The sequence below is a fragment of the Ascaphus truei genome, chromosome 5, assembly GCF_040206685.1.
Source record: "Ascaphus truei isolate aAscTru1 chromosome 5, aAscTru1.hap1, whole genome shotgun sequence".
Classification (NCBI taxonomy): Eukaryota; Metazoa; Chordata; class Amphibia; order Anura; family Ascaphidae; genus Ascaphus; species Ascaphus truei.
In genome coordinates this window covers 97,726,223-97,751,270 of record NC_134487.1, presented here as the reverse complement: position 1 = coordinate 97,751,270, position 25,048 = coordinate 97,726,223, and the positions used below count along the sequence as shown (strand labels likewise).

The 25,048-nt window shown below is 42.6% G+C and overlaps 1 protein-coding gene across 4 annotated transcripts in view; it reads left to right on the top strand.

Moving 5' to 3' along the window:
- Positions 1 to 25,048, top strand: part of RAB3IP (RAB3A interacting protein) — a 51,284-nt gene that overhangs the window by 10,356 nt on the left and 15,880 nt on the right. For 3 of the 4 annotated variants that reach the window (XM_075600259.1, XM_075600262.1, XM_075600263.1), the window contains exons 2-6: positions 12,223 to 12,489; positions 13,792 to 14,050; positions 15,504 to 15,599; positions 21,280 to 21,357; positions 23,556 to 23,759. In XM_075600259.1, the coding sequence (XP_075456374.1) occupies positions 12,245 to 12,489; positions 13,792 to 14,050; positions 15,504 to 15,599; positions 21,280 to 21,357; positions 23,556 to 23,759 (882 nt within the window). In that variant the 5' untranslated portion in view covers positions 12,223 to 12,244. Of the gene's footprint in view, positions 1 to 1,920; positions 2,043 to 12,222; positions 12,490 to 13,791; positions 14,051 to 15,503; positions 15,600 to 21,279; positions 21,358 to 23,555; positions 23,760 to 25,048 lie in introns of those variants that run through there. The other variant, XM_075600260.1, reaches the window with a different exon arrangement.

Here is a 25,048-nt window from a genome sequence, read left to right as displayed (position 1 = left end):
CCATCTGTAATTACTTTTAGGATAGTGTTTCATCCTCCGACTCTTGGGATGAAGCACGATTTGTCACCACCCTTTAGATAGGTTAACAATTTCGGTGCTGTGCCAGGTTCCTCTAGCACTGAAAGTAAACCTTTTAAACCCCTCCACTCATCTCGTTTACATTGTGGAGAGGTAAGCAAAACATTTGCCAAAGTTTGTTTCTGTTTTTGAAAAGAAAAGTAAAAAAAATAAATGCAGTGGAAAAATTATCTATATGGTTAAGGTTTTTGTTTAAAAAAATAAAAGTGTAACATTAAACACAACTTTTTATGAACAGTGTGTAAAAAGTGTAATTACAAATGTAAGCGTTTTAGAACCTAAAGCTGCAGTTAAAGTCCCCTCCCCCCATAATGTGCATCAATACAATCTACACACTGCAAGTGATTTAGTTAAGTTGCCAATCAATCTGTTCTTATGTGATCGATAGGCGAAGATTCAGCTGGGGGTTCACTAAATGCATCTTGGGTCCTCTTCTGCTGCACTGACAGCCAACGTTCTGTGAGGAAGATCATGTGACCAGGCAGGCACTAGATTCAACTGGTTCATTGATTGAGGACAGGGCTCAAAAACGTGATGCTGTTTCAGAGGGGGAATGGGAAGTGACTTTGTAAATGGTTGCTATAGGAATAAATGCTTGTTACATTAGAATACATTAAAAGTCTTTCAAATGTATTTTTTTTTTAAATTTAAATGCTACGAGTCTCTTCCCATAGTAAATAAACACACAGATACACTAAGCTCATATAAACCCCCAAAAGTACCACAGAATATATGTATACAAGTGTCACAAGGAGTGCTACTGAGCGTGGCACTGTATACTACAAAAAACAATAGTAAAGCTGTCTGGCACACACATTGTCAATAACATGAGGTATCATGCCAGTGCTCACGGATAGGAGGGATTGTCCTGAAATATCCCAAATGAATCGCGTAGAAGCAGAAATAATCCAGGCACACTGTCGTTTTTTCCTTGACAAAGATTGCGTGGCAGTCGAAACGTTGGTTTCATTGCCGATTTAAATGACTTCAAGAAAAGACTGTGTGCCTGGATTATTTCTGCTTCTACGTACTACAAAAAAACAAAACACAAAGGGAGCCCAGAGCTACTTCCAAAACACAAAGGGAGCCCAGATATATATATATATATATATATACACTGAGTTAAGTTATGGTGAGTAAAAAAAGTGACAAAAACCCTCCACAGGAAAGCAAATATGCAAATATAGCTGTATGCTCATCTGCATGTCTTAGGCAGGTCTGCAACCCCACCTTTCCCCCATTATCACCCAGCATACAGCACTTCCACTGCAGCAAGGGATCAAAGCTGTGACCATGCAGCAAGCTTAAGCCTATAGGGAACCATGTTAAAAATGGTTATTGAGGCAAAAAGTGACACTGTGTGCTCATTTGCATGTCATTTCCCAGAATCCCTTGCTGCAGTGGAAGTGCTGTATGCTGGGTGATAATGGGGGAAAGGTGGGGTTGCAGACCTGCCTAAGACATGCAGATGAGCATACAGCTATATTTGTGTATATATATATATATATATATATATATATTTCATCTTAGATAGATATAGATAGATATATATATATATCTATCTCTTGAAAAAAGGGTCATTTTAGTTTAACCCTTTGGCCAAAGCATTATAAGCCTGCAAGCCACATCAAGGCATGACCAGATATCACAGGTCCTAACACTAACTGATTAAAATTCTTATTTACCTGTTTAATTACAGGAAGAATAATCTGCATTGGATCTGTCACAAACGGCTGCATGAAAAGACCTGTACATATTGAAAGTGGGGAGGGGCAAGCTTAAAACCTGGGGAGGAGGGACCACTAACCTCAAACAGCTGAGACCAGCTGGACAAAGTTAATAAACACACAGATACCCAGTAAGCTCATATAAACCCCAGAAATTACATGTGTCAAAAAGAGTGCTACTGAGCGTGACACTGTATACTACAGAGTGAAAAGAGGGGCAGCGGCAGGTTGGAGAGGGTAAGATGGGGGAAGAGGGTGAAAGGGTGATGACAAAGGGTAATGTTTAATTAATCAGCTTTCCGATCTGCTACATCAGCATATGGTGCAGCTAATTTCACCCCCACCCCAGAAATTCGCGAATACATTTGTAAACTGAACTTGGCTAGATTCTCCCAACTCTAGTTATCCCTTTTTATTATAATTTTTTATTTATTTTTTTAATTCTGATTGAAGTACATAAATGTACAATTACAGTAGTTTTCCATTTCAGTGGGACACTGATGTAAAACTTTTTTTTTTGGGCACGGTATTTTAAATCGACTGACTTGTTGTGTGTTTTTTTTTTTTTTTTTTTTTTTGAGGGGTGGGGGATCCCAAAACTGCATGACCCCCCCCCCCCACCCCCTATCAGTGTAACCTTTTCACCCTCTGTTAGGTAGGCGCTCTTAAGCCACTAACAAGAGCACAGTTTATTCCCTGATTGTTTCCTGTTGTGCTTTATTGCATTTACACTTTGTGAAATACTTTTACCAAATGTCTCATTTGTGAAACAAATGACGGGATGTTGAATGGCTACAGTAAGTGTTGTTTTTATTGCTATGCATTTACAGTATATTTCCCTAAGTGGGATTTATTTTATTTTTTTCCTTTGAATACGTGGTATTTTTTTTTTTTTTTTTTTTTTTTTAGTTAAGGAACCCTAAAATTTTATATTGGGAAATTCTGTAGAATCCCAACCCTCTCTAATAGTGTATCTGAGATCAGATGCATTGTAAGGAACCCCAGCCCTCTCTAATAGCCCGTCTGAGATCAGATGCATTGTAAATTCTTCTATATTCGGTACAATTTTCAAATGACTTGAAAATTGCAGGAAACCCTGGTGGAAAAACACTGCCTTAATACCTCAGTATGAAAATAAACTTGAGGATTTATCTTGGCGTCTCTTATGGTAGCAACAGTTTTATTTCAAGTAGGTAAATAAGTAAAAACAGCATACAGGACAGTTGGTATACAAGGCATTTTTTTTTCTCTTGAAAATAAAAACAAATAGAATTAAGTCCATATATTTAGTGCTTCTATGCCTCCTTCACCATTAACATCTGTTTTTATTTTAAATAATTATAGTATCTCTTTACATGCTACTGAGCGAAGAAACTGTTCTTTTGCCGTAAGCCAAGACAAAATGACTAGGCTGTTAGCAAATGGAATACATGATTTATTAAAAGCATTGAGCAATTAATAAATAACGAGTGTTCACCTTCTGCCTGACACCGTGCCATGACCTTGGCAGGAGGACAAAATAGTATGGGAAGGCAGGTGATTACCTTGCACGAGCATCTGAAAAGCTTTTTTGTTTTGTCCTCGTTTCCCATAAAGGAACCTTTATTTTTGAAGTAGTCTGTGCTCTGGAGAAATTGCAGTGCATAATTATTTCAGAATAAAATAGCCGCAAAAAAAAAAAAGTTTGAGATGCAATAAAAGGCTGTGGACAAGGTCTTGCGTATTTTAGACTGAATCCAAATGACTCTTGCACTTTCACTTCATTAACAATTCAGCAACAGCTTCATAATCATTAACCAACTTCTTTTAAATGAGGCAGCATAGAAACAAAACTAAATAAAATGGGAACACACTTGGAGTACATGGTAAAATGTGATTCACGGTGGTGTTTAGATGGAACACATACTTTAATCTATATTCATGGCAAATACTATTTGCCATTAAGGTCTAAGGACTTGGTCTCAAGGGCCACAATCTTTCCTAGTATGTGCAGCAAGTGTGAGATTGGTTCGCTCACCGAGACACCTGGCGTTGGGATTCTATTTCTGTTTAGCCTGCGGCAGGTTATAATTTGGGGATTAGCATGACCATGGTGTGTTTTAGAAAGCATAGCCCAGTTTTATTGTTGTGAAAATGTGAACCTGCAAATGTCAAAGCTTCCACCTACTGTTCCCTTTGATAGTAGAGTCTGTTTTTTTTTTTTTTGTTTTTTTTTAAATCAAATCTGGCTTCAACAGTTTGGCAAAAGTAATGTGATTTAGTTCACCAGGCTTATTTAAGGGGTTTCCAAAGTTGCAGTATAAAGTAGCGTGGTGTATGCATTGCTGTGCATAGAATTTTACAGGCACAGTCCCTGCCCTGATCTTGCAATTGGGGATTTTGGTTCCGGATATATTGGCAGTACAGTTTTTCATAGACCCAGCCCCATTTAACCTCCACTGTTCTGTAGCATAGTGAAGATTGCTAGTTGGGTCATAATAAAATAGCTTATTAGGACCTCCACATGGTGCTCCAAGGGTTAACGTTGTGCATTTTTTCAGAGTGAAAGGTTTGAATCTTTTGTGTCTGACTATAAAAAGTATTGGTAAACTAATAACTTTCTGCTTTCCTGTGTCTGCTCTTAAATGTTTTATAGGCAATAAGATTAAAATGACCTGAGTCTTCTTAGAAAGCCCTTCCATCTTTGCCTTTGGCTGAAAATAAATTAGTGTGTGTGTGTGTGTGTGTGTGTGTGTGTGTGTGTGTGTGTGTGTTAAATTTATTTATTCATCCGGATGACCAGCTTTAACCATTGTTTTTTTGTTGTAGCATCACACCTGTTGTGTCTATACTGTAGGTGGAGATTGGCATAGCACTGAGGCTTTTTGCAGGTGATTTCAATCCACACCTTAAATTGACAATCTCAGAACCAGAGGAAACCAGTGCATATCTACTATATATTTTGGAAAGTTGTTTGTCTGTTCGCTCTTCATTTGGACACCTTTCTTAAAATATCGTAGCCCTGTTTTGCATGACGGTTCCTGAGTTCAATGAGCAGGTTTTTGTCTGTTTGGAAATTGGCTACATTCTGTTTTTTAATTTCTATGAGTTATTACAATTTCTTGGACAAGCAAGTCAGCCAATGGACATTCTACCTGCTTGGCAATGTATCTGGAACGTGACATCATAATGCACACAGACTGGTGGTAGATAAGGACAGTCCGATAGCTATAAAGTTTACACTGAAAGCGGACGAAGAAAGAGCAAGTCATTTGGCACGTGAGGAGAAAGTAAGAATGCTTTAGATGGGGGAGAGAGAGGGGTGGTCAAAGGGTATTAAAGGAAAGTGATGGGAGGAAGGGGGTAGGGCAGGGGCGAGGTTGGCTTCTTAGTATTCCTGAGCAACCCTGGGTACTTTAAGCTAGTGCTTGATAATCGAAGGTTCAGAAGAAACATGTATAGATTTTTTTTTTTTTTTTTTTTGTGCTCTCCCAGTATTTAAATCTGCACATTGCATTAATCCTGCACATTGCATTAATCCTGCACATTGCATTAATCCTGCACATTGCATTGCCTAATGACCAAAGTTCCGGAGAGACGTCAACCGTTTCCTTTCTAGACATTGGATTAGGAGCAGCTCATGTCAATTATCATGTGAAAGCCTCCGCTTGAAAGATGTGCGGGAAATAGGATAGTGGAGTCAGTGTACTTTCTAATGCCCTGGTGTCTGTCATCTGATTCTTCATCACATCTGTCGCCACTAATCCCAAAGGCAGTGCAACAGAAAACGCTCCTCCTCTATATCGTCTCTGTGGATATGCTTTAGGAAAATAGTGTCCATTGCTAATCCAGTGTTTGACTAGCTTTTAACTGATATGGTTATTGCTGACTGTTTTAATTGGGTTATTCATGCCGGCTCATGGTTATCACACATGGTTGTGCATATAGAAGTCTTTCAAGTCTGAGTTCTGTCTACAGTGTTTGCCTCTAGCCATTGCTTGCTGTGTGCAACACTGTCTTTTGCCGTAACCGATGGAAGTAAGGCTCTTATGCACGTCTAACAGGTTTATAGGACTTTCACACCTAGGACGTAAAATCGCAGAGCCGTTATTACACTGCTTTTTACATTCCTGCCATTGCAAAGCAGGGCGATCTCTAAAGTTTAGATTACATTAAAGTAGATGGTAAAATCCTACGATGTGGCTCTAATCGCTATTCTGTCCTAAACTGCTTTACTCTTCCCTGTTAGAAGTGCCTGCATGTATTTGCCCTCTGGATTAAATGTGCTGCTCACCTGTTAAATCATGAAACGTATGAAAATAATCCCAAATAACAAACACACAGCTCCTTAAATGCACTTGTTCAAAATGATAAACCACAAATGTGTTAAATGTTTTTAACCACCCTCCTAAAAGGTTACAAGCAGTGTTGTGGTAGGCTACGCCCACCCTGGGTTGCTATGGGGATCCAGACATCATGGAGGGGTATTTTGAGGAGAGACGGTTCTGGGAGGACATGAGGAGAGGAGCCTCGGGGAGAGTGGACACCATGTCCTTAAGGTGATAGAATAGACCAGGCTCCCCTCCTTTATGTTCTAGACAGGGACAGTAACCAGGTCAGTTAGGATCCCTAGAAAAGGCTAAGGAAGTCCAAGATAAAGGCTTAGTATGAAACACCATATGCTAGAGGGGCCTCGGTAACGAGGAGTCCTGGATGCCGGCGGATTGGTTCTAACACATTCCTCTCCGGTTGAAGTGGCAGTCACCATAATGATTAAAGGTATTGGGTTTCGTATACAGGACCCCCAATGGGCCTACTATTACCGAAATGATCAGGAAAGTGGTTCCACAACTATTAGGGGAGGGGGGGGCTGGTCTTATCAAAGTAAAGGAACAAGATATGTACCTTCATCTAAGTGTTAAGAGTGGACACAGATAGAGAAGTATTCGTATATGTCCTTGTTTTAAAACTCAGTACAACGTGTCAAAGTTATGTATGAGCGGTCCCTAAATTGGGGACACGAATAAATGTTGGTTGTACTATAAAAGTTGCTGGCACCCATTATTTCACAATTTAGCTTCCTCATTGGCCAGCCGCCCGAATGCCAGGACCCAGAGTCAAGGTAACCCATACAGAGTAGCTATATAAACACAGCACCGAAGTACCTTCCCTAGGAAGCCTGCAGGGAGGCTCGGTTTGGGACGTTTCACCGCGACTCTCCCTACAGCAAGATCGGCTGTTGAAATCCTCGCCACCGGCCGCTGTTACGTTTTTTTACTGTTTATGGTAGGGGTTTTAGTGGTTGGAGTAGTGGGTTAATGTAGGGGTTTTTAGGGTTAGGCACTTACCTTAGCTGGGGCATTGCCAGTGACTGGGCAAAGCACCAGCTGAGACCAAATGTTCTAGACTTGGAGAGTTCCATGTTTCTATATGGAAGTGGCAGGCTTTTGCAGTTTGTGCTTGTGCTACCCAGCGGTGGTATGTGCAGTTGGTAAATGTGCACCCTTATGTGAAGGACTGGTTTCCTTTTTCTTTTCTTTCTCCATTATAAGCATGTCTGTTTTTAATAATAATAATGACGAAAAACCAACTCGCTCTGAGAGACATGTGAAGGCCGACATACCTGCAGATCTCTCTGGTGTTCTGCAGCCTAAAAAGGAAAGGCCATAATAGATGACCTGAAAAGGTTTGTTGTACAATCTCATATTTGTTGTAGGTTGTGATAGATTAATGTACCAAAAATGTTATTGTGTGTGTGTTTTTTTTTTTTTTTTTTTAATTCAAGGTGTATTCCAGTTTATTTTCACCCTGGCCACGCGATTGTATGGTGAATACCTCTTGTAGATTTCTGTACAAACATTTCAAGGAGCGGGCACAATATTCCACTATTATCTAGAGAAAGTCAGCCCTGGTCGCAGAACCTTGGGGATTGCTCGGTATTCTTTTTCCAGTTACAGTAGATCTGCTCCTCTAACCCAGTGTTTCTCAACCAGGTAACACTCTGGCAAGGGTGTGGCGGCCCCAGCGCAGCAGGCACCTCCTGCGCTACCTAGAGGCTGCGATCCGCCTCTCCTCTCTCTCTCTCTCTGCTCAGCACAGGGGCGAAAGAGACGCTTCACCTCCAGACAGCGCATGACGTGCCCACTGAGCAGCTGACATGTGTGAGGGAAGGTGCATAAGAGAGAGGGGTAAATCGGGTGTTTATAATTTAAGAAAGACTGTATGAGAAGGGGGGATAAATGTTGAGTGTGTGGTGAGTACGATGTGTGAATGTGGAGTATGTAAAGAAGAGGGTGGGTGTGTGCTTGTGAAAAGGAGGGTTAGTGTGTTACATGTCGGTGAGGAGGAATGAGTGCTTTGACGAGTAGGGGGTTCCCCTAAGGTTTAAACAATCTGTCAGGGGTACCCATGCTCAAGAGGTCGAACCATTGAGCTAAACCATAACAAAAAGTGTGTGTTGTGATTATTTGTAAAAAGACAAAAATGGGTCATATGATGCCTTTTTTATTGGACTAACAAAAGTTAGGTGTCCGAGCTTTATAACCTCCATAGGGTTCTTCTTTGCGTAACCAAAAATTCTTTTTTGCGGTCTGATTTGTTTGATAATGAGTATTTGACCGTTTTGGTTTTTCGCCTCAATTTGCAATATTATCACACTATATTGGCTTGGCTGAAGGATTTACATTCTTGCAAGTTAGTGTACAGTATGTGCCCATAACAGTTACCGAACCAAAGAACAATGCGCTGCCTATTCCGCGATGTTTGTTGCTCTTTGTGGTCAGGTTTTTCAGATTGTAGTGCAGTGTAATGGGGAGTTAAGCCACTCTACTTTTTGAAGTGAAACTTCTTTAGTGGCACCTATTCTGATGGGGTAAAACGGGAGAGTGAGGGGCGAAATATGAAACGGAAGTGACGTCACGGCTCTCCATCCCACTCCCCCCACGCTCCTGCTGTGACATGCGGCGGCGATAGCCGCCGGCGCAGCTCCTAACGGTCGCCGCGCCCCCCACGGCCGATCACATATGCGGCGGCCGGCGGCGATAGCCGGCGGCGCCGCTCCTAACGGCCGGCATACGTCCGCTGCAATGGCGCGCATGCGCATAACTAATGGCGACTACGGCCTTCTGCGCATGCGCAGAAGCGGCTGGCAGCGGCTCCGTTCCCCCAACACGTCCGCTGCCAGGCCGCGCATGCGCAGTAGTCATGGGGACGCTGGGGAAAGACTCATGCGGCTGCCAGCGGCGCCGTTCCCCCCACACGCCCCAGCACGGTAGTCATGGCGACACTCAAGACGCCACGGCTCTCATAGGGACACTGCTCCAGGCCCTGATCTCCTGCGGCCTCTCCTCCCGGTGCATGCCCGTGTCCCTGCAGGCCTCCCCTGGCCGCTGCCTGTGGGATGAGCCGCTGCGGGTCAGTCTCAGGCCTGAGCTCCGGGCAGGAGGTGACTGGTGAGGGCGGGGAGACCTTCACCTCCCTGGGCCGGTACCGGGGCGGGGAGCTGGAACTGAGCCTCTCCCCGTCCCTGCAGGGCGGCAGCTTCTGTGGGGTAAAGCCCGAGGGGCTCCAGTGGTCCCTGCAGCCGTGGACTCCCTTCAGGAGGCTGCTCCGGAGGGATGTGCAGACTAGCCGTCCGGCCGTCTGCTGGTCACGGCCGCCTAGGAGAGGAGCTTCATGCTTGAGGGGGTGACACGGAGCCCGGTGCGGGAGGGAAGGGTCCGGAGCAGCCTCTTCCTGCCGCCCGGTGAGTGCGTGCCTAGACTGGGGAGATGGGGTGTATCATTAGGGGGAGGGCAGGGGGTATTGGTGTGGCTATATCATTTGGGATGGGGGACAGGGGTTATTCGGGTGTATCATTAGGGGGAGGGCAGGGGGTATTGGGGTGGGAATCATGGAGCTGTATTGGGGGTGAATAGGTTAGGGGGATGTGTGAGGTGCAGGGGGGCTGCGCATACATCACACGGTCACACACACGGTCACACGCACACACACACAGTCACACGCACACACACACAGTCACACGCACACACACACAGTCACACTCACACACACACACACAGTCACACTCACACACACACAGTCACGCGCACACAGTCAGTCGCGCGCGCACAGTCAGTCGCACGCACACGAGGAATTCACTCTTAGTGCAAATACAAGGGATGTGTACTCATGTTCTAAGTCAAATTTATTTGCGTTTTGTCAATGAAATTGTATTTTGATTTTTAATTAAAACATCACCAATACAAATACAATTTCTGTGACAAAAGTCAAAGAAGTTTCACTTACTATGCGCGTGCACAGCACACACAGCTTTTTTTTTATCTCTGGGAACCAAGGATACCTATCAATTTAGTTGCTGGTGTTTTCTTTCCCTTTTTAGAGAAATCAAAATGGTCTCCAAATCCTGCAGGTCACCCAGGCTAAGAGGAAGCTGCAGCATCATCAGGGGTTTTACGTTGCAGCTTCCTAATGGCCATCTTTGCATACGCAGCAAGAACACCAGCAACTAAAAGCATGTGTCTTGGGAACCAGGGCCTCCCCGAGCTGGTAATATTGGGGTTAAGCTCTCGAGGACTCGCCGGTTTTGAATTCTGTGGAAAAAAAATCCTATTAAAAATGGCATTGCTGCTTAAACACTGTTGTGCGAAAAATGCCATTCATGATTGAAATATGTTCTCATATCAAGTCATAGTTGCAGAATTGTTCACATTGTTTTTTGCTACTCCTGGTTCCAAAAAAACCATTTATCTCGGTTGGAGGATGTGCTTTCAAATTGAACCTGCACGCCAGCTGTGACAAATATGAATTGTCCAGTGAACATATCTCCTACAAAGTAAATCCCCAAAATAGTGTAATATGGGAGCAGACCCGTGCAATAATTACAATTCCCGCCCTCTGCCATCGGCTACAAAACCTTCCTATTTTCTCACACACCAATAGACCCACCCTGTTTGTGAGTCCTACAGTGGTCCCAAATACCGATCTATATTGAGCTCTTGGGTCTTATAGTAAATTTGTACATTTTTTCTACTTGCACCCTGAATTGAGTATCCTGTGAAATATTTTCAACATTAATAGGTAGAGCAGCATTGGTCATTTTTTGTGTATAAATAGGCTTGCATTATGATGTCAGAAATATCTTGTTTTGCTAATAGTCCAATTATACTGTCTCCTATATTGTTGGTTGCAGGTTAGGAAATGCTTCCTGCATGATCCTACATTTCATAGGTGTAAATCTTCACGTGTCTCCAACAGCCCCCGACTGGCTGCAGTGCAATAATGATGTTTTTTTAGCAACCCCATAGTCTGTATAAAAGGATGTCCATTGGGTATTCTGGCACTTGTTTCCATTCATTAAACGAGTCCTGTTTAATTTGGATTAGTCTTCTTTGCATATTGTGCAAACTTTCTAGCATTAAGACTGACCGGTGGCATGAAATAAGTTCTTTAATTTTTTTGCATACTCCCTTTAAAACAAATCTCTCTTAAATTACCATCAACACATACATAACTATTGTTTTGCATGTTTTTTCTGAAGCTCATATTTTATTTCAAGTTTAACTTGCCGCCACGCTTTCTTTTCTTTGCAAAATGAAGAGGTGGAAATCATAAGTCGTCACATTATGGTATCTGCTTTTATGGCTCCAGTAGTTACAGCGCATCAGGCACTGTCACTAAATTCTTTTTCCCTATGCTGCCAAACACCCTTTTATCAAAGGAGGCATTCAATCATTCCCCTTCTTTTTAGTATGAGCAGGAGTAACGTGCCACAATAGAATAGAAAGTGGAAGCAGGAGTTGCCCCTATTCAAACCTAACTAGCTTCTACCGTAGAGAGGAGCTTTCTGTATGTTACTGGTCAAGTACTGTAGAACAATAAATAAAATGAGCATCTGTAGTAGGCAAAATTCTGTATCTGATGAAAATCCCACTGGTGAGCACAGTCACATGTCTCAGACAGATCTGCAAACTTGCCTTTTGATATCGCTTTGCATACAATGCTTCTGCTGCAGCCAGGGATTCTTGGTAATGACATGCAAATCACTCACTTTTTACTTATCCTTTATAACATGGAAACCTTTAAGCTTATTATGCTTGCCGCATTACACCGCTTTTTCAGCACAGACTGGGTTAATGAATGATGAATAAAGTAAAGCCGCCTGTTCGTGCCTATTATTAATCTGCTTATGATCGTACAGGATTTGTTTTGTCAGCCTAGGAAATGTAAAAACCCTCAACGCCAATTCATTACCTGCTCCTTTTTTAAAAACGATTTAAAAAAAATGTTATTTAATTTGATGCGCTTTTACTGCGACGAACAATATTTTTTGGAGTTTAGGATTGAAGCCTTTTAAGTGTGCTGGAGTGTTCCACTTGAACAGGTTGCTGCCATTAAAGAGCATGGAGGAGATTCATTAGCTATGATCTGTTGATTTCAGGTCTCTGGATGATGTGGTTACTATGGCCAGCGACCCTCTGGAAGGCTTTCACGAAGTGAACCTTGCTTCACCAACTACACCGGATCTTGGCGTGCGTGATGTTAGGCCTCAGGAACCAACTACCTCACCCAATGTCCTCTACAGGCCCCATCTCACCGTAAGCTCCAGCCCTATCCAGCCGAACACTCTGAATGCCTCTGACCTTCCTACGCGGCCTGTGTACTCTTCTCCAAGGCATTTAAACTGTGGGGACACTACAGGGATAAGGTAGGTTGTGTGTTAATTATACAATATAAAACATTCTGTTGGTTTGCATTGTATTATTGTCTGAACTATGAAAACTTAGTAAGATGATTTGAAAGATGCATTTTCATATGTATCTGCCTACTTTAAGCGGGCAGTCACATTATCGGACCTAAACCAACACTTTCTAAACTGGGGTTCCATTAAATACATTTGTAAAAGGGCAGTCCAATGGATATTTTGCAGCCTCTAAATATTGTGTAATCTCCAGTTTCCTTAACCAAACCACCATCGTTTGAGCTGCTTCTGTCTGTGTGTAGACCATGTCGTGTTTTTTTATTTTATTTTTTTGCTTCAAGTTGTTCTGTGTTTTAAGTAATGGAAGCAGTTTATCTGGGTTTGCAGATCTGCACGTCTGTAACCCAGGCTGTGTTGGATTAGTTTGCTAATACGGCAGGCTTAAGCTTTTATAGGGGTCCATGTGGAAATGGGCAAGCGGTAAAGTGATGCAGAGAGTGCTCATTTGCATGTCATTACCCAGAATCCCCGGCAGCAGGGGAAGCATGGTATGGAGGAAATATTAATTTTTTATCAATATTTATCCAGGTAGAAAAATTGAGATTTCACAGCAAAATGTGCTCAGTATGGGAAAATATAAGCAGAAATTTATAAAAAAAAAAATTTTTTTTTTTGATTAATTCAGAGGGATTGTTGAAATCAAAGAAATGCTTAACTTATTGGGTAGTAGGAGCGAGAGAAAGCTGTTATTAATCCCCAATAAATAAATACCCAAGGGCAGGATACATTTCTTTTTTAGTTTATGCCGTAAGACACCCATGTGCTGTACAGTGTCTTATGCCATAGCACTGGTTTGTAAATCTGGGCCTACATATCAATTATTTGTAGTGTAGCAAATGTGCAAAGCTTCATAAACACATTGTGCATCTAAAATTACTCAAATCCCCTTACGAAGGCTGCGCCCTGAAAACCAACCTATCAGCTGGTGTGTGTGCAGAGATCTCTTTTGAACTTATGATGTATTAAAATGGTTGTATATGTTGGAGTATTACAAGCCCTTCTTGCAGTAAGGGGGTTAGAAGAAAAGATTTCCTTAAATTTACTAGTATAAAACTATTGTCAACCAATGCGATGTACGTTTGCAGCCGATTTCAAGATTTTGGGATAGACCAAAATTAAGCAAAGTTATCACAGTGACACACAAATTCTAAATTTTTATTGCAAAACTGTGATGAAGTCTTTATCAAACATAAAATAATTTTCATATTAACTTAAAGAGTTGGGAATTATAACATATCTAATTTACAGCATCAGCGTAACGGATACGGTGTCTTGTTCTACCTCTGGATGCCAGACATGTTCCCCGAAACACAGCAGAAGAAAGGACAGCAACCGTGCAGAGAGAGAGTTTCTGCAAGGCGCTACAGTGACAGATGCAGTGGACGGGTCAGACAATGTGCTCGGCTGGAGCACGGACAGCCTGTCCCACTTGAGGAGCCCGTCTGTACTAGAAGTCAGAGAGAAAGGTTACGAGAGGTTGAAAGAAGAACTGGCTAAAGCTCAGAGAGTAATTACACTTGTGCCCTTTTAAGTTGGAGCAGCCTAATTTTTCAGAGAGAGTTGTACCAACATATAATGTAGTGCCGATGATTATTCTAAAGCAAATCAGGGGCAATCACCAAAAAGACCCGGGTACATGCTGCAACATTTCACACATTTCTGCAGACAGACTAATGGCCCATCGGATTAACAGCGGGGGTCCCTGGCAGTCCCATTCAAACTGAATGGGGCTGCTAGGGACCCCTGCTGTGTTAATCCTATGGGTCATTAGTCAATGCAGAAATGTGTGAAATGTTGCAGCATGTACCCAGCATGTACGCAGCATGTACCTGGTTCTTTCTTGTTGATAAACCCAGATTTTCCAAGGCAAGTGTTAGAATACTTGTTGGCACACCTGTACATGTAAAGAAAACAGTCAGGGGAAAAAACTCAGTAAAAAACAGTCTGCCCTCAAAGTTTGGTATACAAAAAAAGCAATATCTTTAAATATTACAGAAGTTCAAAAATCACAATATAACAGTAATGATCTTATAAAGTGAAAAAATATGCATATTTTAAATAAGCATTATTTCTGAGTGTACCCACCAACCATTGTGAGTGCCAATATTGGTAAATTTGATTTCACAAAATATGGCTCCAAGCTTTATCCTGGCTGAGACCATTATCAAGAATATTTCACTCCAATAATCTGTCATATTACTCTGTATGTGGTCCATTTGTTTTATTTATGAAAATTACAAGAGCTGTGGGTGGGGAAAGTCACAAGAGACAAAGAACTATTGTACATTTCTTTGTTTACTTTATATTGATGAATTATAGTGGAAGTAAGTGGGCAGCACTGTATTTCGTCACACCAGAATCATGCAGCCTTCTATCCTGCCTATTACCTAGGGGGGTATAAGGAGGTCAGGGGGGGGGAGAGTATAAGGGGGTACTGGGCCTGGAGAGAGGGGTATCTCTTATTCCCCAGCCCAGGCCCAGTACCCCATTATTGCCCCCCGGACATCCTTATACCCCCATCCCAGGCCCAGTACCCCATTATACTCTCCTTCGCCCCCCCCAGGACATCCTTATACCCTCCCCCCCCCCCCCACACCCCCAGTGCGCTGGAGGGGAGGCCCTGCTTCATATGTTTGTTCTGGGCCCTACATAGGAAGGAGCTAAAATTGGTTTGGTACCTTTACTAACTATACATTTAACCAGGCTTGGTTCACTTCGCTTCCCGTTTTGTGTTTAGCTACATATATATCAATAGCCTTTCAAGGTCTATTGGAATTCTAATCCTATATATTTAGAGGATGGTCAAACTCCTAGTCTCCTTTTTGTACCTACATTCACACAGCCCCCAATCAAGAACAGCAGCATTCTAGGCCCGAATCACGAGTAACTCCTAGAAGAGTATCTAGACTACATGGTAGAATTCCATAGCTTGATCTTTTGTTACTTATGGTTCTCCCCAGGAGCTGAAACTGAAAGATGAAGAATGTGAAAGACTTTCCAAAATACGAGACCAACTTGGGCAGGAGTTGGAGGAGCTGACAGCGAGTCTGTTTGAGGTCAGTGGGATAGCTCTGTAATTAGAGGAACTGGTCCAGCTCTGAGGCGTAAAATCACAGCTGTTCTCTCTGTGCTTTACATGCAAACAAGCAGGTGCTTACATACATATAGGCCATGTTTTGTCCTAGACATCTGCTTATGTTTAACAATCTTCATTCCGGATTGTAATCAGCCATAACAACTTGTGTAAACATTAGTTAATGCATCAATATGTAGTTCTGTAACGTGCGGAGTACATTGGAGGTGCTATTTAAATGTACATGTATCCTTGCATGTCCGCATTTTAGCGGAACTCTCCTCTTCTCCTGCAGCAGCTCCTTGCTGCCAATGGGTTGCTCCTGTTGGGATGATGCAGCCATAAGACGTAGTGTCGGGTAGAAAGGTGCACTCGCACGACTTCACAGAAACGCCTCAGGTGCACGCCTCAGGTGCACGCATCAAGCAGGGTGCCCTCAACACTTAAAAACAATCCCTCAGACGAGGGACAAAACGCACTTCAGAGGACTTGTCAAATGAAAAAAAAAAAATAGTGTGTGCCCCGATCACACGCTTTTTAAGTGAAGCTTCTTTGTCTTTTGTCACGGAAATTATATTTGTGATGGTGATGTTTTTATTTAAAAATCAAAACACAATTTCAGTGCCAAGACACAAAAGTTTGACTTAGAACGCGTGTTTTAGCTATTTGCACTTCTGTATTTATAACGGTGAATTCCTTTTGTGTGATGGGTGGTGTCCGTGTCCTGGTGCGCAGGAGGCCTCTGCGCGCGAAGACCGAGACCAGACTGTTTTTGATCGCGACGGCGCGCGCCTATTACTACCGCGACGTCACTCGCGTTACGGTTTTTCATTACAATGCAAGGATTTTTTCCCCATGAAAACCCTGTGGGCGCCAGCAAAGGAGTTTCACTTCAAAAATCAGCATTTAATGTGGAAGGATCAATGTTTTTGGTCTGTAACTGATCAACTAAGGTGACTACATGTAAAAATATCTAACATGACATTGACACAAACATAGACATGGAACTGTATAAGGTGACAAACTTGTTTCCATAATTATAAATAAACACTTGCTAAATTAATATGCCAGAATAAACCAAACAGACGATCATCTCTTGTCTTACTATACTTAGCACATTGCTGAATTCAGTAGGTCTATCAAATGAAATATTCAATACTGTTTAATTAAAAAAAAAATAATGATAATAAAAAGCTGTTGTATCCTTCAAATAGCTACCAAGTCAGTGTTTTTAAACCAAGGTTCCTAGGAACCCTTGGGTTCCCCGGGCATCCCTAAATAGTTCCCTGAAATGTTCTGTATTTGGTACAATTCTTCTAATAACCAGAAGAATTGACAATGCATCTGATCAGAGTTGCCAATTAGAGATGGTTGGGGGTTACTCAGAATTTCACTTTGGGTTCTTTAACCAAATAAAGGTTGGAAACCATTACGTTGTAACACCAGTGGCTACATCAGCTTATTAAGTTGTGGAGATTTTCGAATACAGATGTGATTCCTCCATTATGAGCGTTATTCTCAGAATAAAAGCACCACCTCCAAGCACTGCTCTAGTTATAATGTTTGGGATATGAATAAAAGCACCACCTCCAAGCACTGCTTTAGTTATAATGTTTGGGATATGAATAAAAGCACCACCTCCAAGCACTGCTCTAGTTATAATGTTTGGGATATGAATAAAAGCACCACCTCCAAGCACTGCTCTAGTTATAATGTTTGGGATATGAATAAAAGCACCACCTCCAAGCACTGCTCTAGTTATAATGTTTGGGATATGAAGGCCTCTGGTATTACCATAGGAGGCTACAGTTGCTCTTGGCGGATTCAGGGCTGAATTTTTGCTCTAATTTTGTCACTCCTGATGCCAGTCTTTGGTCTATTTTTGAGGATATTTGACCAATAACAACATTGAATGCCAACCCCCAAAATAATTTAATGAAGAGGACCAGTCCAATAAGCATATTTTGTAAAATCTTTTTTGAATTTTTAGAAAATTAAAATCTATCTATAACTACAGTATTTTTTGTGTACACCCTGGACACTGTCATTGGCATTTGGCCTCTAGGGACTTGCTAATTTTGGTAACAATATAAATGTAATTTGCAGATGCTACTATAAATTAAATGTCTGTGTACTTATGCAGCAGTCTTATTTGTGTACGCACCAATTTGCTTCGGTATAGTAAGGCTAGAGCATCTGGTTAGTTCTGGCATTTAAATTTAGCTCGTGTTTATAATTCTGGAAACACGTTTGTCTCCGTATACAGTTCCATGTATGTTAATGCCATGTTACATATTTTTACATTAACTCACAGTAGCTGATCAGTATACATTTGATAGAAGCACTTCATTTTTCCACTGTCTAAAAGATGGTATTGACACCTTGGTGCTTTTTTATATGCTTTCTGCCCTGGGATTCAATAATTGATGTTGCTTATATAACAGGACCCCCACAACCCCCAGGTCCCGGTTACCTCCGCTGCTGCAGGGGAGGTTGCTGAGCGGTGTGCATGGTCAGGAAGCCGATGGGATCGCCGGCGGCACCCTTAGCACGGCGCCGCCATCTTGAATGAGATTGCGCATGTGCAAGGCGGCCTTTACCCAGAGCATGCTTCACAGGGACAACACCCCCCAGGATGCACCGGTGCGACGGACACGAGCTGCAGCAGCCAATAGGGCACCAGTGTTCCCTGCAGCAGAGAAGGATATTTACGTGCGCTAGAGACCACGCCAGTCGGAGCTGGGACGAGGAAGGGTTATGGTGTGCATGTGCAGTGTGTCCGTGACCCCTGCACTAGGCCAGAGACCCCCTTAGGCCCCAGCTAGGACCCGACTCACCTCAGCTTGTTGTTGCTGCAGGGACAGGTCCATCAGTTGGGGACACTACCCCTGTAGTACCAGTGTGAGGGACACAGCCAGGACGCGGTTGCATCCTCGCCTCCGGTGGTCTGGGACCAGACCATCCGCTACATATGAGACATTCTTCATGGTGGAACCGATCACACGAGACACCACCCAACGTAGAGGTGGAGGCTTCGCGAATGACATTGCTGGATCAGTGGATCCCACCATACCATATCGGTGCTACCGGGTCTGGTACCGTACCAGCTGTACAACTTCAGTTCTAGTGGGACCGCGCTGTTTCACACATTTGGGTGGGCTAACTCTTGTGGACACCGGGGAGGTTAGGTGCCCAGGAACACCTCAGTACTTTGAGGGGACATTCCATTGGGGTGTGGAAGTTGGGTTGACGGGCCCTGTGGTGTGGTACTGCCGTGTGTGGCCCCCATTGGTGTGGTACTGTTATTTTGTTCTGTTCGTTTGCCTATAGTAAAACTGTTTATCACTGTATATTATTATTTGGGTCCTGTAACTGGGTCATCCCACATAGTCTGATCCCGCTACAGGTGGAGATGCTTGCACCAGACGGATCAGGCTCCCAGCTGCGGCGGCTCAGCCCTCCTGTGAGCCACAGGTAGCCACGATATCTCCCAGGGGGTGGAGGAACATGCGCTACACTTAGAACCACGCTACAAATTATTTTGACGCTCTTTTGTACGTAGATGCGCCTGGTGTCACTTTTGTGTATTAAAAGTGTGTTTTTGTTGTATCTTGACAAATGTCTGAGTTGTGGACCAAAACGTCGATTCTTCCACTTTTTTTTTTTTTTTTTTTTTAATAATGTGAAAACTGAATGCCGTTTTTGTCCCTCGTCTGAGGGAATGTCTTTAAGCGCAGCCATAAGATGGGCAGGGCACCCCAAGTCTACAAAAGTGTCTGCTTCCTGCCCGGCAGGTCTTTCCTTGGTTGCCAACATGTGCTTTGGAGTTTTAGAGGGTGGGGGATCATGTTTCTGTGCAGATTCCCTGTTCTGAAGTTGATTGATGAAACAAGACTAACACAAGGCACTGCGGATTTTCTAATGCTATTTTAATGAGCCCAAAAAAACCTAAGCTATGTTTCCACCAGACCAAGCCACTTGCCACTTGGAAAAAGACCACTCTGGTCGAAACGTCGCTTAATTTTTTTTTGACTCATTAAAATAGCATTAGAAAATCCGCTGTGCCTTGTGTTATTCTTGTTTCAGCATACTATTTGGGTTTCCAGCAGGCTATCCCTCAACACAAGACCACCGGTAATTATGTATGTTTATTGATTTATATGGTGTGCAGCAGATATCCCCTTTTTCTCATAATGACTGAAGTTGATTAAGGCACATGCATTCAGGAAAACTGTTATGTCCTAAAATCAACAAGTTGCTCTAAAGGGTTGTGATTTGAGGAGGTAACTGCTTCTGTGATTCTCCCTATACCATGTGGCTCTTACTACTTGGTACTGTGGGCAGCGTGTACCTTTACCAGCGGTCAAGATACTGTTTGCATAAGGAATATGTATTGTATGTGCTACATTTGCTTCTCTGACATACGCACGCATATATTCACATGGACACGCACACATCCCTAAATCACTAAATAACTAGGCTTTCTTGGCTTAAACCATGGCTTAAACCGTCTCTACCATACGTGTCACTCTCTAGTGAAGTATTGTTTGCACGGTAGCCTGTACCAATGGTTTAAACCAAACTATTTTAGCTACAATTAAAGATCCTGGCGGGTAGGAGAAGGTTAAAGAACATTTCTTCCACAGTGATATTCTTTGTTTTGCAAGTCCATGCACCACAACCACATTGCATGAAACCTCACATTCCATTCTGCTTGGGAAACCTGAACAGCAAGGACTCCACACAAAGGATGGATGTGTTCTGTTCTACAGGCGGTGCTATTTACTTTAAGGTGCAATTTCACTTGCACAATGCAAAACTTCTATTTATTTTTTAAACAAATTTCTGTTCTTTCTCATCCCCGATTTTTATAAGCTTTGTTTGCAAAAACTTTTGGTTGTTTCTGTTTTGAAGAATATTTAAGGTTTAATCGTTTTATTGGACGGTTCTAGTCAAAAAAACAGGTGGTAAAACTGTGAGCACCAAGTTGAAGCTTTTTAATATGACCTCAAATCCGCAACCATGGAGACACTTGTTTAATAGTTTATCCCCAAGTACACGTTTGACAGTTCTCCGGTGCATTAGTGTGCGCACACAAGAATGTTCACATAGTGGTATAACCTGGTAAATACCACTGAGAACATTCTTGTGTGCACACTAATGCACCGGAGAACTGTCAAATGTGTACTTGGGGATAAACTATTAAACAAGTCTCCATGGTTGCTGATTTTGAGGTCATATTAAAAAGCTTCAACATATGTTGGTGCTCACAGTTTTTTACCACCTGTTTTCTTGACTAGAACAACAGTCTCCTAAACGATCTACATTTATCTTCAACTCTTTCTTTTTGACACACTTATTGTGCTGAGGAAGAGATAATCAATAAATGCCTTTTTTAAATGCCATAGATTGTGGCATGGTTTCCAGAGCTTTTGTTTATCTTAAGGTTTTACATAGTGTAGTAGATGCATAGAACAGCATCACAGCAGAAGTGGTAACGAGTTCGAAGACTCCTTGGGACAGACGAGCAGTAACCCCGTAGGTGTAGAAAGTTCTGAAAAATTGTCTGAATACATATAATAAAGTTTGAGATTTTGTTGCGGATACTCTTGTCTAATTATTGTGAAACTCTATGGTATAAAATAATTTTTTTGCTTTTGCAGGAAGCGCACAAAATGGTCCGAGAAGCAAATATTAAGCAGGCTACGGCTGAAAAACAGCTGAAGGAAGCACAGGGGAAAGTAAGTGTCGAGATTCAGTTTGTCTTCCTGGAGACGCCTAAGAGCGTTTTATGATCCTAGCCTTCTTGACTGAAAATGAACTCAGGGCTAAAGGAAATAAGTCTGACACAGCGTTCCTGTTGTACAAGTCTCTCTCTGCTTGGAGAAGTGATCGCTAAGAAAATCTGATTTGCATCTCGTCCATCTCCAGTAACTGCAGCCGCTGATCTTTCTGCCTACACTTAATGAGCTGTTGTAGATGGGATGTCCTATTTCTGCTGTTGTACGTACCAGGGTATGGGAGGAGGACACCACACAAAGTCAACATGGGCTTTTACAAAGTGTTGCCTTTTTAAGTTTGACTTTCAGTTCTCTCAAAATAGGAAAATGGTGGAGAAAATGCAGAGCCCTACTTCTATGCAGAGAAACATGATTAGAGAGAGAGCGTTTCCATAGATAAAGAAAACTATACAGATTTATTGGATCATGAACACATACAAGGGCAAGCAGCCCACACCTACGCGTTTCACGACGAGGTGATTTGTAGGTATGGGCTGCTTGCCCTTGTATGTCTTCATGATCCAATAAATCTGTATAGTTTTTTTTTTTTTTATCTATGATAACGCTCTCACTAATCATTTATCTCTGCACAGAAGTAGCGCTCTGCTTTTTCTCCTGCATTTTTCTATCCAGTGCCAAGCGGAGGCACACCCAGTACCCCAGGACAAGTGGGCTATCATACCAGGACGCTGCACCTACACGTGAGTCCTTGGTCATCTCCCTCAGATGTTACTTAAGGTATTACCCGTTAATTATTGATGTATCAAGGTCTGGACACTAGGATGTGTTAAATCCTGACCACTGTGCTACGTGGGATTTTTATCCAGCAACTACGTCAGATTTCGGGGATTTCTATACCATTATCTATTGCCATATCTTTATACGGATACCCGAGGGGTACTTTATTGAGGACTGTTGTTCTTTGATGCTATACATGGTGACATCTGCCACTGTTTTTTAGAGCACCACACAGTCTTTTTGATATCCGCTGTCAAACAAGGAGATGCCATGGGGGAGAGGGAGTAAAGTCACCAGGTCGTTGTGCAGTGCAGCTTGTTTATTTAGTAACAGATAAATATTTATCCTAGCTCTCAAAAATGAAAGCGCAGTAAGATTTGGGACTGACATTTGCACAGCTAAATCAATGTACACTTTAACATTTGCAATGGCTAACTGATTGCCTTGTGAAGTGGTTCCTGAAACATAGGCTTGAAAAGTCATCCATTATAAATCCATCCCTGCTAAATAACCTGCAAACAGTGTGCATTTGTTTTATTTTTGCAGGTACAGTAACATTTTCTATCCGCAGAGTAACTTGCTCAGAAGAGCTTATGGTTTAACTTTAATAAAATGACCTGCCAGCAATCTTATGAGGCAGACAGTGGGAGGCGCACTGGGGGTTTCTCATTGCATTGGTACATTTGTCACTGGCTTAGATTATTCTGTTTTATGTATAACCAATCAGCCACCGTGAGCTCAAGTGAGGGCCTGTAGTTAAAAAATCACCTTCTTGAGGAAGTTTTCATTTCTGTGCCTTTTTTAGGTACCGAAAGTGATACTAACCCCTTTTGGGCAGGAATTTACTTTTTTTTTTGATGACCAACATACGTTTTTTTTTTTTGCAGCGTGCCCCCTCCTGCCTTACCTTCTCTGTTGGCCGCCTCCTTTTTTAACTTCACGCGGCATCAAATAACGTCGTGTGGCGTCACGTGACCCGCGGCGTCATTTTGACGCTGCGTTGCCATGGTCACGCGTGCTGAAGCCGGCAGAATCCTGGTAAGTAGAGATTGCGGAGGTCTCGCGCGGTCCCCCAGCATTTAATTTAAATGCCTGGGGGGGTGGGGGTAGAGCGCGGGACCTCTGCAATCCCTCACCCGGCCCCCCTGCGTGTCGTGCCCCCCCGTTTGCGCACCGCTGCGCCATATGATGGGCAAATCTGACTTGTCCTCCAACTTCCGGGTCTCGCTTACATGTCCAAGTAGGAGGTCTACCGCTCTATTGCAGAAAGAAATACATACTGTATTTACAATATATTATATTTTTTACAATGTCTGCAGTGCTAATTTAGGGTGTGTTTATTAATAATAATAATTTAAAAAAAAAGTTATTTATCCTCGTGGTTCATTTAGATGTTTGTTTTTTTTTATTTTTTTTTTAAGATCGACGTGCTGCAGGCGGAGGTGGCTGCATTGAAAACGCTTGTTCTCTCCACCTCGCCGACATCGCCTACGAAGGATTTGCAGCCGGGTGGGAAGATGCCCTTCAAAAAGGGCCATGCCAGGAATAAAAGCACAAGCAGCGCTATGGGGGGCAACACTCTAGACCTGAGTGTGATGCAGCCCATTGTGAAGGACTGTAAAGAGGTAATCTTCTGAAGGGGCATGTGCCGCCCACACTGATGCTCCACAGCTGTCAAGGGCCCACGACCCCAGAGGCCTGCAAAACCTTGCAGAGCAGTTACCCTCTGACCGCGAATAGTTAATTACTATACACAGAAAAGTTTCACTGTAAATCTTAGAAACTGTATAAATACAAGAGGATGTAATGTATGGATAAGAGAGACACCAGCGTAACCATGGCCCCCATTTCCCGTTGCTTGCATTAGTTGGCACAGTGGCAGACATACACCGTACATGTAAGTGAGAGAGGAATAATGGGACATACTAAGAAGCATAAACCCCAAGGTTACTAAATTGTGCTAAGCCATAGCACACCTTAAATCCCATTCACGTGAGAGGGTTTAAGATGCTGGGCGACTTAACATGGTTTGACTTTGGGCCTAAGTGTGTTTTGGAGACTGGGACGTAGAAATTATTTATTTATTTTTTAAATATATATAAATTTCCCGGGACGCAGGTCTGTAAAGACTATTATAAATGTTAACTATAAGCATACTGGTATGAGTTTACATAACAGGGGGAAACCTTAGCGAGTCGGGACATGTTTTTGGCCCTCCAATACCTTCCAGGGCATACGGGGCCGTGGCCCTCTCATCCTCTCTAGGCCGCTTACGTTCCATTTACAACATTGTTATGCAGCGTGTGTGTGTGTGTGTGTGTGTACAGGGCACACAAAACAGAATATAAAATAAAGGGTGCATACTGTCCAAAAAGATACATAAAACGGGACAGGCACTCCTATAAGCAAAAAAAGTGGCATTTATTGACTCAACGTTTCCGTTCCTGCTGGGACTTTTCTCACAAATTATTTATCTTTAGATTTTAGGTTACGTTTTTCTTGTAATTATATTGTATAATCATTTTTGTTTTCTCTTTGTGGAAGTCTGTATAGTTTTATGCTTGGCTAGAACTACAACTGCCCCTAGGCCAGCATAGGAGAAGGCTTATAAGGCTTCAAGCAGGTCAGAAGTCTGTGTCCTACCTTCAGCTGGGAGGAGCACTCCAGTTATTAACACAAGCAATTTATTCAACTCCTTGGCCCATCACTAACTTAACATGCAGCCTCTGAAAACATTACGCTATTTGAGCATTCTTTGCAGGTTGTTCTATATTGTTTGGGGCCAACATGAAATTGCATAAATATTTCCTGATCACCCTGGCAGTGGGCACCATTGGGTTAATCCCTTCTCACTCTAGGTAGGACAGGAAATAGACTTTTGCAGGTAGGCCATATAAGGCCCCTCCCTCTACCT